Source organism: Centruroides sculpturatus, unplaced genomic scaffold (assembly GCF_000671375.1).
Source record: "Centruroides sculpturatus isolate CEXI.00-Female unplaced genomic scaffold, Cexi_2.0 scaffold298, whole genome shotgun sequence".
Classification (NCBI taxonomy): Eukaryota; Metazoa; Arthropoda; class Arachnida; order Scorpiones; family Buthidae; genus Centruroides; species Centruroides sculpturatus.
Window position 1 is genome coordinate 118936 of NW_019384568.1, and position 17954 is coordinate 136889.

A 17954-nucleotide genomic window follows, 5' to 3' on the forward strand; every position below is an offset into this window, starting at 1 on the left:
TTCATTTCTCAGCTGTGATTTTTGTTACTCCTTAAGCTGCTTGAGTCTTCTTGATAATACAGTATCTTTCTTAGATAAGATTGAACTGCGGCCTACTGTAGACCTGTTCAAGCCATACTGCCCAGCAACAGCAGACATCAGATATTTACTCATTCTCTACCTTTGCTATTATACTCTCACCTTTCGAAAATAAAAACCGACGCAAAACTTAACGAGTGCCCGCCCGACATCTCACGAATACTATAAAAAATTGTTTCTGTCAGAAAAATAAAAGGCTGGAATCACATGGGAAAGTTTTAAAGTTCGGAGGAATACTATCCGATCAGTATATACGGGGCTGAGCGTCGATGTCGACGTCTCCCGCGCTCCAAAAAGCTTCGAATTGTTGCCTGAACAACAAGGGATACCAATCGGTATTCATTATTTTACGTCACTTTTTATTGTATTTGTTCTGTGAAATGTTCGTTATCCGATCATGTGTTCGTTGTCCGAACATAAAAATCTTTCGCGAAAGTGCGTCATTATCCGACTTGTTCGTTAACCGAACTGTTCGATAACCGATCACACACTGTATTCAGTTTCTCTTATATTCAATTGCTAAGATTATCTTTAGTATAAAAATATAAATAATTTTAAACAAATATTTTAACGTTTTTGCCAAAAAAAAAGAAATTTGTTGATAGATAAAAAGGATACAATTCCTACTTAAAAAATAACAATATTACTTCTGTGACTAATATTCATTTAGGCTATATAACACATATTTGTCTGCTTCTAAGTGACAACCAAACTTATGATACAGTTTATTTCATATCACATCCAATGAAGTATTGTGTTACATAATGATATACTTGTTATTTAGAAACCCTTTATTTAAAAAAACCAAAAATATTTCATAACTGATCAATAATTGAAACATTTCATTGCTTTCGACACAAGCTTATGCAAATTTCTACGTGTTTATCGGTAATTTCTTAACACGTGTTTCTGAAAAAATAATGTCAATAATATTGAAAGAAAACATTTTTATTTGATTTCCATTTATAAATATAAGTACAACAAAACTATATGAATTTAAACACAATAAGACTAATATGTTTAACTAATAATCCTTACATTTACGATGTTATTACTCCTTAATTCATAAGAGATTCAAATTCATCACGTGTTTAATTAATTAAAACAGAGTATTTAAAGATAAAATATTATTTATCATAACATCAATAATATGCAAACAAAATAATAATCAATTTATTGTATTCAGAAAATTTTCCTCCTAACGCATAACTTACTGTGATTTCTCATGAGGAAAATTACTACAATTTGTTCTCTTGAAATATGAATCTCGAAAGAAGCGACAAAATAACCAAGCATACGAGAAAAACATGAAATTTAACAACAACAGACTCGTGTTGGTCTGTTCGCAATATTTCCCGCTATAATACATGTATGTGGCTGATAAAGTAAGAAAACAGCCCATAAACATCTGTGCAATTTGAATTGTGGTAATTGTCATGGCAATAAACAGTGGTACTTTGATATTCATCGCCTTCATAGCGTAATAAGAATACATGAAGCTGTGTACAAAGATATTCATTGTCATACACCAATATGTAGTGGACATTTCAATGGAATTAGCATACCATACATTAATCAGAGTTAAAGCATGATGATACCAATGCAAAAATATCACTCTCTGTTTACGAAGGACAAGAAATATTGTATCTCCGAATTCAATAAGTTTTGACCATGCAAATAAAGACATCCAGAATGGAAGCGGATGATGTTTTATTGCAAAGCTGAGGTTGCACACGGAGAACATAAATCCGAACTCTCGAATTAAAACCCACAATCCTGGCAGCAATCTTAAAGTGCCACAAATACTGAATGCCGCCAATAATATATTCCAGATGACAAGAGGCCAACGAAGCTGAAACGGAGGCCTGGACTTCATGTAATTTTGTAAATAAAAGATAATTATTACGTATGCCAGTGACATAGAAATAGCGTAAGGGAAAAAACTCTGAGTCAATTTATTGTCAACGTATTGATATAAATATTCTTCTATATAAAGCCATTTAAATTCTCCTCTTCGTGCGGTACTTGCAGCAGTCTCCATATTTTGCTGAAAAAATATAAATAATGCATAATTATTAATAGTTTAATTTAATCCGTGAATTTAAATTATTTAATTATAAATCATATGTGTTCACATTTCTGATTGGTTAACTACATCAGTGTTACGTACAATTAATCAAGTTATAATCGCCAATTCACATGATTATATGTAATAGAGTAATTAATTAGTTATGAAAATTGCCATTCAAAGTATTATAAAGCAATTCGTATTTTATTATTATCGAAATATCTGTTTGACGGGGTTACGGCAACACAACACGTGTAAATCTACTAAAAGAGATTTTTCAGATAATAGTTTCTTAAAGAAGTTTTTGTGTTTAACTAAGCATAAATTGCTATAAAGAACAATTTAAAATTAATTTCGGTATCTCAATATTTAAAAAAATGTGTAAAAAAGAAGTTATGATGATGATGACAGAGTTTTTATCAGAATTTCTTCATGTAAACCACAAAAGAATATGATAAAGTTGTTATACCAGAAATTTTTGAAGCAGAAAATATGCCTCTAAACAATGCAGAAATGAATTCATTATATAATATATCTGGTTATTTAATTAATAACACTAAAGCTAGAGATTTAAAACTTATCGAACCTGTAACATTCATCCATCCGTCATATTCTTGAATTAAAAAGAAACGAATAAAATGCTTTATTAAACTGAAAAAATCGTCATTTTTTAATGTAAACCCATAGGAACAGAACATGGCGGCGATGACTCTTGTGTCGCTACTCTGATAATCTAGGTACTCTAATAACACAGGTCTGCAAGTAAAAAACTACATGACTGTATAGAAACAGGTTAAATGTTGGTTGTGAGTAATATTACTGGTGAGGTTGAGCATGTTTTGACATGTTATCTGGGATACTAGGAATAAATATAAACAACCTGCTGTTGGATTAGATCATGTTTCAGCAAGCTAACTAAGTTCAGTACCTTGCTGGCCATCTAATGCCACACTCAGTTTATATCCAGCATTCGAACGCTACTGTGCTTGTATTTTTATTTCTGGAATTCGCAGAGGTTGAGTAATTTCTCCCGACAGCTTCTGTTATGTTTGTGGTCAACATCCCCTTTATCCGATCCCCTCTTTTTGGAAACAATGGGGGGAAAGGAAAAAGAAGCATGGGACTCTTTCAAAAATGTAGTGCATAAGTTTTTGAGGAATACTAAGGACCCTGACTAGAAAACCATTGTATAATGCATGATGACATTGTATGAAACTCAAGGATTCGAGATGAGCTTAAAAATTCATTTCTTGTACTCCCATATTGACTATTTTCCCAAAAACTTGGGAGCCTACAATGAAGAACAGGGTGAAAGATTTCACTAGGATGTCCGTGATATCGAGAGACGTTACCAAGGAAAATGGGATGTTAATATGTTAGCTAACTACTGTTGGATGCTCAATCGAGAAACCAGAGAAGGAAATCGGAAGCGAGTTCGGAGAAGCATCAAAGAGAAGAAGAAAAGGTGTCATAAAAAAAGAGTAGACCTAAAATTGTGTATAAATATCAGAAACAATTATTTGATTAGTTGTAAGAAAATATAAAATATTTAGTTCATTGTAATAAATAAGAGTTTTTATTAAATATTTGTTTTTATTTTGCAAAAAACCTTTACGTGATGGGATGTTACGGAAGTCATTATTAGAATCTCTGATCTTTAAAACATATAATTCAGCAAAAATATCCCATGCAACAGGAAAAAAATTTTTTTTGCAGACCCGTGTAATTACAATGGATTGCACATACTGTAGACGAAGCACTTTTAGGCCGAGACTCCACTAGCGTAAAAACCTTCATCGTAATTAGTTTTAAACACGTGGTCATGATATTTTACGCCGGAGAAGGTCATAAAGCAAGTAGTTTTCTACAATAATGAAATGTAATTATTGTATGAAAAATTCGTAGAATACAATCATTGTCTTTATATCGATGTGTCACGTATACAACCGTACAGTACCTTCGATAGTATCGTCAAAGTATGTGATGTGCCATGTTCTTCTGACTTAGCCATGCCTATTCGTGTGCCTGCTCAAATAAATAATTGCCTAAAAATAATTATTTTATGCGTAAAGTCAAATAAAAAATCAAGTTCTGTAAATATTTTACATTTTAGTAAAACTTTTCCTCCTAGATTGTTTGTATTTCTGATTGTAAAGTAGATAAAAATTCACGTATATATTTTACGGATCAGGTAATTCAAGTACTATTACTAAAAAGAAAAAAAAATCTTTGAAATTTATTGACACGTTCGTATTATTAGGGTTCCTCACGGTGGTACGACGAGCCCTAGACTCATTACCCAAGTCGTTTGGCCTGCTTGTTAAAAGTACCAAACACAGGTCGCGGGTTCGTGCCTTAGTAACGATAAGCGAAGTGTAGTTTTCAATTAGATATATATTACTCGAAAATAATAATTTAATTCACTCGAATTATTGCAGATTCGATATTATCGAGTGCTACAAAAAGTAAAGTATTATTTGAATATTAAAATGAGAATAAAAATTAAATAATGGTACCTGAAAGGTTAATTGTCGAAGGAGAAGTGGAAGATCTGACTGATATATATTTGTTATAACTATTTCCTGTAATTTTCCTACTTTATGAGAGGGGGGAAAATAAACAGGTTTCTATTCAACTTTATTTTATAATGGTTATTTTATTTAGGAATTAAAAATTTTATGATCGTTTCACTTTTAAATATAACGTGATTTCTTGAATACTATTTGAATACTTTCTTTCAACAGAAGAATTTAGTAAAAGTTATTAAACATCAAGCCATTATATATGCAGAAATGTACGAATATCTTACAAAACCTTTTAAAAGCTAAACACCAACAGTATGCCGAAAATCTATCGGGCTAGTTTAAGGCTAATTACTAAATGAATTACGTAACCAATTTGGCCCTATAGGTAAGCCTTAGGCGCCATCTCTTATTAACTTTAATAATTATAAATAAATTAATTAACCTAACGCTTACCTCTAGGGCCAAATTGGTTACGTAATTCATTTAGTAAGTAGCCTTAAACTAGCCCGATAGATTTTCGGCATACGGTTGGTGTTTAGCTATGTTATATATCGGGTTTAGCCATGTTTGCTAATCTATATAACTGTATAGCTATTAGCTAAATGTTTAAGCTATAATTTTTAAAAATATAGTAATTCAAACACAAATTATTTTTGTATTTATTTTCAGGCACTTGGCAATTTTTATCATCAAATTTTATTTAGTTGACAACTAAATTAGTCAACTAAAGAAAATAAATACAATAATAATTTGTGTTTGAATTACTACTAATAACTACTAGCACAGTTTCAAAGTACCAGAATTTTAAAAATATGTTATTTTCTTGTTTCGTTGGTACCTAAAGAGTGATAAATGTTACTTTTTGGCACTTTTATGTTGACCATTTAAGTAAAATGGTAACTTATGTAAAGTAGCTACCAGGATAGAGTTGATCTGTATTAAACCTTATTCAGTTCTACAGGGAAATTTTATATATATAAATGGACATGTATGTCCCTATATTTCACTTTTCCGCCAAAACTACACATCGCACGTAAATGGTGTTTGTATGTGGTAGTAGCCCCAAGTCTCCATTCGTGCATAGGGGTGGTTGCGTCTCGATAGCTATAAGGGTGCGGGAGATATGAGGCTGAAAGTGGTTGAAAGTGGCTTTCTATTCGAATTTGTTCGAATTAAATTCGAACATAAAATTCGAATATTGGTTCGATTATAGAACGATTGTAAACGTTCCAGAAACGTTGAAAATAGTTCGTTTGACTAAACGTAAAAATTCTCTAATTAGTCTGGAAACGGGGGACCTAATTCTTGCATTCTGTGAAAACGGGTAAGATTGGCTATAATGTAATTATCTTAATCTTCACTATCGTTACTTTTTGCCCAGCGAAGCGGGTCCTTGCAGCTAGATTCTAGATTACTTAGAAAAACAGTCTTTTATATAAAAAAAAAAAACTATATTACATACAAATGTACGAACAAATAAAAACCCAGCGAAACGGGTCCTTGCAGCTAGTCATTTATAAAATTAAACTGGTTTTTCATTTGCTTCTTTATTATTTATTTTTTTTTACATTCTCCTTACTTTTATCACTTGTCTGCCATCTTGCCATTCCTTGTTTAAATTTTAAGTCTGCAAATTTTGCTAATGATCTATAAATAATCACCTTTTATTCTGAAACTCTAAAAGCTGATCTTAATATATTAATCGCCTCGAATGTACAAATCTTAAAGATTAATTCATCCCTAACAGTATCTAAATGTTATTTACTATTAAATAGTTCGAATTATTCTAAATTTATTATACATTATCTGCATTATTATAGCTACGTATGTGTTTTATTTGTAATATTTCATGTTCACACTATTAAGTATAGAACACGTAATGCCTAAATGTTGTATTAGTAAATATTTGAAACATATCCGCTTATAGCATTTAAAATTATTTAGATTATTTAAAATAAGTAGTGATAGATAAACCAGCAACAATTACGTTCTCATCCGAAACAGTTGACTGCCTTATGTTAAGACACCGATAAGTTAGGAAATAAATGTAGTGCTTTCTGTAGATACTAGATAAAAATTCCTTCACATATAAAGTATTACATTTAATTGTCATGCATTTCTGTTCATAAAATATAAAACAAATGCATTAATCGAATCGTTTCCGTTCGTACTGATGCTTTATCAGTTAAGTGTATTGCTATACAATGGCTTCCTCTACAATCGGAAGTGTGTTTGTGAACTACGTGCGCTTGTTTCCTTATCAATTACAGTAGAACCTCGAAAACTCGGCTCTCGATAACCCGGCACTCCGGATAAATCGGCCACACCCTGGCAGGGCAAAAAAATTCTTAGTTAATTAATTTTCATTATAGACAGCTATATAAAAGTATAAAAGCTCTCATAAAGTATTTTTCTGAGGTCTGTCTTATCAGGCAAATTACTGTACACAGTGTATTCATTAATTTTCATTTTCATGTAGTAAAGGCTCTATGCCTTCATAAAGGACGTACTTTTCCTTTGTTTAAGGATATTTGGGCAGTTTATTTTTTGTTATATTCTCAAGTAAACAATACATACAAGTACAGTACATTATTTTCTGAGGAAACACTCGTACTTATTTTTTAACCCCATTCCCGATAACCCGGCATTTTCACAAACTCGGCCATTCTTCGGTCCACATTAGGCCGAGTTTTCGAGGTTCTACTGTACTAGGAAATAAGCCCGGCGTTGCTCGGGCAAAGAGTAACGAGAGCGTTGATTAAGGTTATTACATTATAGTCACAGAATACAAGAATTAGTCCCCCTGTTTCCAGACTAATTAGAGAACTTTTAGATGGGTCTAAATATATGTTCGATTTCCCGTAAAAAACGCAAAAAAAAAACGCATTTGCTCCTGTTAATCTTGTACGCCGCTTTAACTTAACACTTCTATTGTTAACACTTCCCCCCGCGGGGGAAAGTGTTAACAATCTCTCCATTTTAAGAAATGTATTCAAATTTCCATTTAAAATTTGACTTTGTTCTTTTATGTGAATTTAGTACATAAATACGAGACTTATTTAAAATAGTAACTATTGTATTAGAAAAGATTCATACCTATTAATATACGCAATGTTCAAGAAGTCTGTACAGTTAAATTTACAGAAAGTTATAATCTCCAATTCAGAAATTCATATCTAATGTTATGAAAATTACTTTTTAATTATCTTTCTTGAATCAACAAGTAATCATCTGTAATATTATATTCGATGCAACGAAAATTTCAACAACTATACTTCAGAAATGTTTTTAAATATAAATTAAATATTATAATTATATTTATTTGTATTTTTTAATAGGATAATTAAAATATTTTCAAGTTAAGTCTTAAATTACATAATATAAACATTAATATTTTGTATATTGAATGAAAGCATAGCCATGAAATATTCTTCTTCGAACATTCCTGCATTTAAGAAAGACAACGTCCATTCACCAATTGAAAAAGTTGTTGATGTCGCAGATGTTGACTAGTTAATGAGGAGGTTGTTTTATAGATTTTAACGCGTACAAGGAAAGGGAGAAAAGTAAATGACTAAACATATTCTTATGTATCAATATATTTGAATTTGTTAAATAATTTATATATTTACAAGAATATAAACTTGTTAAATTTTGATACGTTTGTTAGTGAATGGATTAGAGAAACTTTTTCTTTTAACATTACCGCCCTACGAATGATTGGAAAATTGAATATGGGCATTGATAAAAGGTATTTTTCAATGCCATTCTCAATTCTCCCTATTAAAAATTCAGCCAAAAATACAATGGAGTGTTAAGACACAGTCAAATCACCATTTTTTTTCTATTCATATAGCCTAGAACTTAATAAACTTAAATAATATTTATTAGTAAACGAGGTAAACCAGTAAAAACAACGATTTTGTAATTAAAAAACATATTTAACAGTTTTCACTAGGCGTAGAGTTACTTAATTTTTTAATATAAAAGTTAATTACTTAAATATTATTTTAAAATTATAGTTTAATGTATGCAAATTATTATACAATCGATATTATTGAGCTTCGTGAAATATTAATGTGTTCTAATAAGAAAAAACAACCTAAAAGCATTGAGTTAAATAAAGAAAATAAACTATTATACTAGTTTTAAAATATAAGTAAACAGTGAATATTCTTACCTGTAAGGCAAACTGTTTAACAACAACTGAACTATAAGTATGGAATATCCTCATTATATATTTTTCAGAAATTTTCCTGCTAATTTAGTATTTATTACGACACTGTATATGTATATTTATGTAGAATATATATATACATAGTATAATAATTCAGTATATACATGAATTATTATATACTGAATTATATAATGAATTATTATACTCTACATGAATACACATATTATTACTATTTAAATCAATATACTGTATATAAATATTTATAACTAATTAAAACATTTACATAATAAAAAAACTGGCAGGATTTTGTGCGACTTTCCTGCCACATAAACAGGAAGTTAAGAAAACCACAAAGGAAAATTTTTAAACAGTGTTTGTTAAAAACAGTTATTAATTATTATAATAAATCAAAGAGTTCTTATTTCGGGAAGAAGAAGTGAGTTTTTAAAATAATTGTAAATGCTAATAACGCGTAAAATTTTTATTAAGGTTTTTTTTCCCACTCCAGATATAGACATTAAAAATTCTTCTTGTTTTTTAATGTCAGTAATTTAACAGTAACAATACTCCAAATATACATATATACATATAAGAAAGTCTTCGGCTGTACACGAGGTGTTTAGCCGGCAGAAAAGAGTGTAAGGGAAAGGGAAAGAGAAGAAGAAGGGAGAAGAGATATATAGTAGACAAAGGAAGGATTTCTCTAAACGGCGTACGTATGACTGCAGTACTCTCTATGTTTGATGTTTGCGTGCAGTTTGTAGGCTGCAAGGCCATAATTTCCCAAGGCTCTAAAAGAACACCCGAAGGTAGCGAACACCAATAATTTAGGGCCGTAACGAATAGCTAAGGGTAGAAGTTAGTACAAAGTGGCTGTTAGTAGAAAGACTTATATCTATTTAATACTAATGAAACTGAACGCATCTCTTAATACTACTTAACAGCTAGTCAGGCAGCGCGAAAAGCGGACGAAGACAATGACAAACTAGACGAGAAGAACGGACCGAAAGGAACAAATGTGCAAGATCCGAATTTTTTATTGTTTTTAATTCTTTTTATACCAGACATTCTAGCCAAGAAACACTAATCTATTTTAAGTTAACCTAGCATAACTTAATTGGAAACCAGCTAAGAATCCCTAATCTAACATATAACTAGGACTAACCGAATTTACGATGAAAGAGAAGTCAGAAAATAAGGATTAAAATACAAAGTTGAAAGGCAGCTACCGACATTTGTAACGAAGCAAGGGAAAGCTAATTGCCATCCGTGCCTTGGAGTGAGTTCTCTGAAGAGCCTCACTAAGGGATATGAAAGCGAGTAGATGATGGAATATTGTAAGCGTGTGAATGAGTTTGTGCAAATTGCAAGGCTAGTTGTACCCTTCAAGAATAGCAGCTCTAAAAATGTTATTGTACCTATTGCAGCGAAAAACTAAGCGAATTGGTGTTTGGTCTTCCTGAATACCACATTTGCATTCTGGATTGTCTCCAAGATTAAATCTATACAAGTAGGCCTATTGCTTAAAGTTGCCATGTCCTGTAGGTAATTTCTCTTTGGCATCACACCTCTTTGGAAGATCACTTGTATTGCACTGCCTTACTCCATCAATTTCCTTACTTTGCCTTTCTACATCTATTTAACGGAAATGCCCTATTTAGGCATACATTGCTCTATATTTAATAGTTTAAACTTAAAATAACATAAACAGTAATGTCAAGTGCATGGTTAATCATTAATTATTTAAGTAATTAATTTATTTATATTCATTTTTATGTTATACAGCATGCGAGCACTACCTCCAACAAAGCAAGTAATTCACCGTAATAAATATAAACAGTAAAATATACTGAACATATAAATTATTAAAAACGAATAAACCGGATGTATAATTTAAAAATTTTTGTAATACTGTATACAAAAACTGAAAAATTACTGACGTTAAAGACGAAAAGAAATTACATAGACGATGTACAATAATAATACGTACAAAGTTAAACATGGTTAACATTTAAGTCATGAATATAATATTAAATTGAGAAATTATATATTGAAACGTTATATTATTACACCGATAAGTAAAGTAATAAATGTAGCGCTTTCTGTAGGTACTAGATAAACATTCTTCCACATATAAAGTATTATATTTAATTGTCATACATTTCTGTTTATAAAATATATTACAAGTGCATTGGTCGGATCGTTTCCGCTCATACTAATCCCTTATCAGTAAAGTATTTTCCTATACAATAACTTCCTCTACAATCCGAAGTGTAGTTCTTAACTACGTGCGCTTGTTTTTTTATTAATTATTGTTTTTCGCCAACATTGCCAAATTCCCGGCTGTAAAGGGGTCATTTTAGAGAAATTTTTCTCTCTGATCTGAATACACTTTTAAAATTCCGTTCCCAAGATTGGTTTACGTGAAAGGCTTCTGTTTTCTCCGATTTTAGTATAAGAATTTTATTTACTTTGTTTTCTGAATAATAAATTATTTTGCATTCTTAAGAAACCATAAGCTAATTAATGAATTATGAAAAATTCTACGAAACGATGATATTAAAAAAATGTTCAAAAAGTAAAAAAATAGATGCTATATAAAATAAACATGAAAATAAAGTGATGATGTCAAAGACAAATAAGAGTCAAGTAAATGCATTGTTTAGGAGTTGATGTTCCACAGTGTTAGGCGATAAATGAAAATAGTATTAAGTGTATAATGAATTTCTTTGAAAACTTTTATTGTATATTAAATATATATATATTATTTGTGAATTATATATATATATATATGTATATAATTCACGAACAGAACATTACACGTATATTCTGTTTGACGTGTTTTTCTTCTTTAAATTACTTTTTGATGTATAAAGCGAATGATATTAATGCGTTATTTCTATTGTATTTAAAAAATGATAATTATTTGCTCAAACTCGTGGGAGATATTTAAAAAACTGTACTTTTATAAGAAAATTTTGGAATACAGTAATAATTAAATACGGATATCTACTCATGTGAGTACTCAATATTAATTTTTATAACAAATTTTCATACAAAAAATGTAACTGTTTTCCATATAAACATTGCTAAACCCGATATATATAACATAACTAAACACCAACCGTATGCCGAAAATCTATCGGGCTAGTTTAAGGCTAATTACTAAATGAATTACGTAACCAATTTGGCACTAGAGGTAAGCGTTAGGCGCCATCTCTTATTAACATTAATAATTATAAATTAATTAATTAATTTAAATAATTTAGAACCGCTGGGAGAAAAAAATAGACTGGATAGCGTAACTGGCAACGCATCTGCACGGTAAGCAGGAGTTGTGGGTTCGAGTTCCGCTCCGGGCCGATTTTTTCTCCCAGTGCTTCTAAATTATTTAAATTAATTAATTTATTTATAATTATTAATGTTAATAAGAGATGGCGCCTAACGCTTACCTCTAGTGACAAATTGGTTACGTAATTCATTTAGTAATTAGCCTTAAACTAGCCCGATAGATTTTCGGCATACGGTTGGTGTTTAGTTATGTAACTATTTTCCTTCACTCACTTTATTATTATTTTTTTTACATTTGTTAGTCTATTAATAGGTACGTGATACGTGATAGTATGTTCTTGAATACCACACTCAACAAAATCTATTTTTTTATATAGAAAGAATCAGCATTTCAGGCATTTTTTTCTCTCTTCGTTCCCTTTAATTAGATTAATTAAAATTTAAAATTTACAGCATTTTAAATTAATAATATTTTCATCCTACTTAATCTCACATTCAAAACATGCAATATTATGAAATATTATGATATTAGATATATAATGTTAAATAGTAATTTAGGATTTAACACTGTTACATAAAAAAATTTTATGTTTACTTAATGTCTAATGAAGTTACAAACTTAAAGAATAAGAAAAATGGACGAATTTGAAATAAAAAAAATACAATAATTCATATTATTCAACAAACAATTATTACTGTGTTAAATTATTATACCTTAATTCATAGTGATTCAAATTCAGAACATTTTTAATTACTTAAAATACATTTAGTGATTAAACATTATATAAAATAATTTCATAACATAATGAACAATTTTTATAAAAAGAAACCGTTCTTTTACAAATATTTTCGATGAAGTAAGTTAGAACGGTTTGTTTTCTTGAAATATGAGTTTCGAAAAAAGCGACAAAACAACCATACGTAAGACATGTATACACAGTTTGAAATCAACAGAGTCATGTCGGTCTGTTCGCAGTATTTTCCACTATAATATGTATAAGTGGCCAATAAAGAAAGAAAACAGCCCATAAACATCTGTGCAATTTGAATTATAGTAATTGTCATGGCAATAAACACAGGTACATTGATCTTCATCGCCTTCATAGCGTAATAAGTATACATGAAGCTGTGTACAGAAGCGTTCATCGCAGCAAACCAGTATGCAGTAGACGCTTCATTGAAATTAAGATACCATGCGAAAATCAGAGTTAAAGCGTGATGATACCAATGCAAGAATATCAATTTCTGTTTACGAAGGACAAGAAATATTGTATCTCCGAATTCAATAAGTTTTGACCATGCAAATAAAGACATCCAGAATGCAAGCGAGTGATGTTTTAGTGCAAAAGTGATGTTGCACACGGAGAACGTAAATCCGAACTCTCGAATTAAAACCCACAACCCTGGCAGCAATCTTAAAGTGCCACAAATACTAAATGCCGCCAATAATATATTCCAGATGACGAGTGGCCGACGAAGCTGAAAAGGAGGCCTGGACTTCATATAATTTTGCAAAGAAAAGATAATTATTATGTATGCCAGTGACATAGGAACGGCGTAAGGTAATTGACTCTGTGTCCATTTATTGTCAACGTATTGATGTAAATATTCTTCTATATAAACGGATTTAAATACGCCTCTTCGGGTGGAATATTCGACCGTTTCCATGATTTTCTGAAATGAAAGAAAATAAACATGATAATTTAGTTAGTTTAATGTGTTGATATTAGATATTTACATATAACACTTATTTGTTAACGCAACAAAAGGTGGAGCCGCCAAAAGGAAAGTTTTTTTGGAAGAGTTTCTATAGAAAATTAATTTAATGATCTTATGTATGTGGGTTTTATTTTCGTCAGTACAATTTGCAAGTAATAAAAAACGAAATTATTTCATTTCAATTTAAGTGGCTAGTTAATGAGGAGGTGGTTTATAGATTTTAACACGTACAAGGTGAGCGAGAAAAGAAAATGACTAAACATATTCTTATATATATATGGCTAAATACAGTTATGCAAGTATTATATGAACTATTATATACTCCGAAACTTATACAAAGTGTAAAAGCGAGAAATCGAAAATCGGAGTCCACAGTAACTCGCCAGATTAACAGGATAATACAATAATATTTTATAAATTTGTACACTTAATCACGATACTATACTATACAAATTATACAAGAACTTATTTAATAATTTATGTATTTAGAAGTATATAAAGTTTTTAAATTTTGATATGTCGGCTAGTGAATGGATTAAAGAAACTTTTTCTTTTGACATTACCGCCCTACGAATGATTGGGAAATTAAACATGGGCATTGAAAGAAGGTATTCTCAATTCTCTCTATTAAAAACTCAGCCAAGAATATAATAGAGTGTTGGGACACAGTCAAATCATCATTTTTTTTCTATTCGTAAAGCCTACAACTCAATCAATTTAAATAATATTTATTAGTAAACGAGGTAAACCAGTAAAAACAACGATTTTGTAATTAAACACATATTTAAATGTTTTCACTCGGTATAGAGTTATTTAATTTTTTAATATAAAAGTTAATTATTTATATATTATTGTAAAATTATAGTTTAATCTATGCAAATTATTACACAATCGATATTATTGAGCTTCTTCAAATATAAATGTGTTTTAATAAGAAAAAAACAACCTAAAAGCATTGAATTAAATAAAGAAAATAAACTATTATACTAGTTTTAAAATAAAAGTAAACAGTCAATATTCTTACCTGTAAGGCAAATTGTTTAACAACGACTAAACAATATGAATGGAATATCCTCATTATATAGTATATTTTTCAAAAATTTTCCTGCTATTTTAGTATTCATCACGACACTGTAGTTGTATATATAATCACTGTGCATACTGTATTATTATTCTTTACACGAATATACATATTATTATTATTATTATTTAAATCTCTCTCTCTCTCTCTCAAGGCTTAATAGGAGAAAACGGCTTCTACTGTTCTATTTTAGATGCGATATTTTGTTTTTATCCTATATATATATATATATATAGGTTTAAATAATCATAATATGTATATTATACGTATTATTATTATAGTATATATATATATATTTATTTATTTATAACTGATTAACACGTTTACATAACAAAAAAATGGCAGGATTTTGTGCACCTTTCCTGCCACATAAGCAGGAAGTTAAAAAAAACCAGAAAGGATAATTTTTAAACAGTGTTTGTTAAAAACAGTTATTAATTATTATAATAAAGCAAAAGCCCACCATAATGGCATTGTAGATTGTGTGCAAAGTTAAATCTATGCAAGTATTGCTTAAAGTTCCCGTGTCCTGTAGGTAATTTCTTTTTGGCATCATACTTCTTTGGAAGATTACTCTTATTGCATTGCCTTACTCCATTCATTTCTTTACTTTGTCTTGCTACATCTATTTAATGGGAATGCACTATTTTGGAATACATTGCTCTATATTTAGTAGTTTAAACAAAATATCATAAACATTAATGCCAAGTAGGGGAGATCCTTGTATTTCGGGACAAGCTTGTCATTTGAAAAATAATACATTGAGAAGTAGTAAGTAGCAATATCTAGTAGCTATTTTATTATAACATTCAGAATGCATGACGTAAAGTCGGCCATTTTGACTCGTTTCACCGCTGTGACACGTAGTGTGATTTTTGTAGGTGTTTGTTTTTTTTTTTTGCAATTCATTTGTATCTTAGTTTTAATCGAAATATTTTGAGGTGAGTAATTTAATTAAGGTGCAGTTAGTTGATAACTACATTCGTAACCACTTATTTTAATAAATAACTTTGGATTTCTCTAATTCAAAAATTATAACCATACTTTGTTATAAACAAGAGAGAATTGTACCTTGGGACAGTGAATTTTTTGTACCTTGTGACAGTCCCAAGGTATGCGGTGAAAATTATTTTACTACTTCGAGCACAGAAGACTGGATTCAGTGCGTTACCTGTCGTTTCTGGGTAAACGAAGATTGCATCTTTTTTGAAAATTACTGTCAGAAATGCGGTATTGATTTTATAAAAAATTAGTAAGTAATAATGTTTCTGACCTATATTTGTAATGACTATTGTTTTTCTTAATACAAAAATAAAATTATCTTTGGTTTTCAATCATTTAAATGCCTTCTACAGAACATTTAAGGTTCATACTTACCCGCATTTCCATCATATAAAACATTTTTGTTAACTAGAGCTAATCTATATATATATAAAAGTGCTTGTCCTGACTGACTGAATGACTCACTCACTGATACATCATCGCCCAGAGCAAACCGTTGAACCTAAAGAGGTGAAATTTGCAAAACAGTAATATCCCGTTCGCACACAATCCACGACTTACTTCGATCTCGATTTACCCACAATCTGGATTGTGATTGTCGCCAGTGGAACGTCGTGCTGTTCGCACAAGTAACTCGCTTGAGAAGAACCCGGCTATTACACGCGATGATAAAATTGACATAACTACGCGGTAAGTCACGAACACCAACAAACAAAATGGAAGTTTTGATTAGAAATAAATACTTTTTCTTGCCGTATATCTAATAATAGACAGATGTCATCGTCTCTCCAGATGTTTTTTTTTTAATTTTCTGTCGATAGCCGGACACGTGTTCAGCAGCCATCTTGTATTTTCTCGCGCGCGTGGGATTGTGGGATCTCTCTTATGACTGGATCTAGTTTCAAGAACTCTCTCCAGTCGATCGCGATTTAGCCTCGTTTCAATCTCGATTGAAACGGTCGAGAGCGTTCGCACCACGGAACTCTTTCCGACCTTAGTCACAATCTAGATCGAAATGCTCGGTGCGAACAGGGTATTAGGGTACGTCATGAGAATGCACACTAAAAAAAGGGATTTTTCGAAATTCCCTCGCGAGAGAGAGGGAGTGGATTAAGGCTTAATAGGAGAAAACGGCTTCTACTGTTCTATTTTAGATGCGATATTTTGTTTTTATCTACTGAGTGTCGCCATTTGTATATTCTAGATTACAAATGGCCAACGAAGCTGAAATGGATGCCTGGACTTCATATAATTTTGCAAAGAAAAGATAATTATTACGTATGCCAGTGACATAGGAACGGCGTAAGGTAATTGACTCTGTGTCCATTTATTGTCAAAGTATTGATGTAAATATTTTTCTATATAAACCGATTTAAATTCTCTTCTTCGATTGGAATTTTCGGCCATTTTTATGACATTCTGAAAAAGAAAAAAATATGCATAATAATTTAGTTAGTTTAATGTGTTGATATTAGATATTTATATATAACACTTATTTGTTAACGTTGTATATTTATTCCTGTAAGTATACCTCATACATTAATCTTAACGAAAATTATTTATAAGATAATGTTATTCTGAATCATATTAATTGTAAAATTTATATACATTTATATAATATTTTATATAGAAATACCGGTTTGAAGGGATAGAAAACGCAACACATGGGATATCAGCCAAAAGGAAAGCCTTTCTGGAAGAGTTTCTATGGGAAACTAATTTATTGATCTTATGTATGTGATAAACGTTTTATTTTCGTCAGTACATATGGATAATATGAAAAAATAATTTATATATGTAATTTGTACGTGTACATTTGAATACGCATTCGAATGAATCCTGGCGAGGCTTCCCGTAATACGTTATTCGGTCTTAGAATGTAATATTGAAATTCCCACATGTTGAATGTTTTATTTAAAATTTAAAATAAAAAAAATTATTTAAGTGATGAATATATTTTATTTTCTGACGATTTATTTTAAGTAAATTGTATTTTTTAAGTATTCTCAATTG

General features: G+C 30.3%; 1 protein-coding gene and 1 pseudogene across 1 annotated transcript; both read right to left on the reverse strand.

Annotated features, from left to right (window-relative positions):
• Positions 1-1288: 1288 nt before the first annotated feature.
• Positions 1289-8905, reverse strand: LOC111624078 (elongation of very long chain fatty acids protein 6-like). Its single transcript, XM_023366860.1, has 2 exons — positions 8852-8905; positions 1289-2125 (listed from the first exon to the last, which is right to left on the reverse strand). The coding sequence occupies exons 1-2, from the start codon at positions 8903-8905 to the stop codon at positions 1289-1291; spliced, it is 891 nt and encodes a 296-aa protein (XP_023222628.1).
• Positions 8906-12976: 4071 nt separating this feature from the next.
• Positions 12977-17481, reverse strand: LOC111624080 (annotated as a pseudogene).
• Positions 17482-17954: the final 473 nt, after the last annotated feature.

What these genes read in the sequence shown, in the direction of transcription:
- LOC111624078 (XM_023366860.1), bottom strand. Translation starts at nt 8,905, where the DNA reads ATGAGGATATTCCATACTTATAGTTCAGTTGTTGTTAAACAGTTTGCC. An exon ending in TTAAACAGTTTGCCTTACAG is followed by an intron (nt 2,126 to 8,851) that starts GTAAGAATATTC and finishes ATATTTTTTCAG; the next exon opens with CAAAATATGGAGACTGCTGC.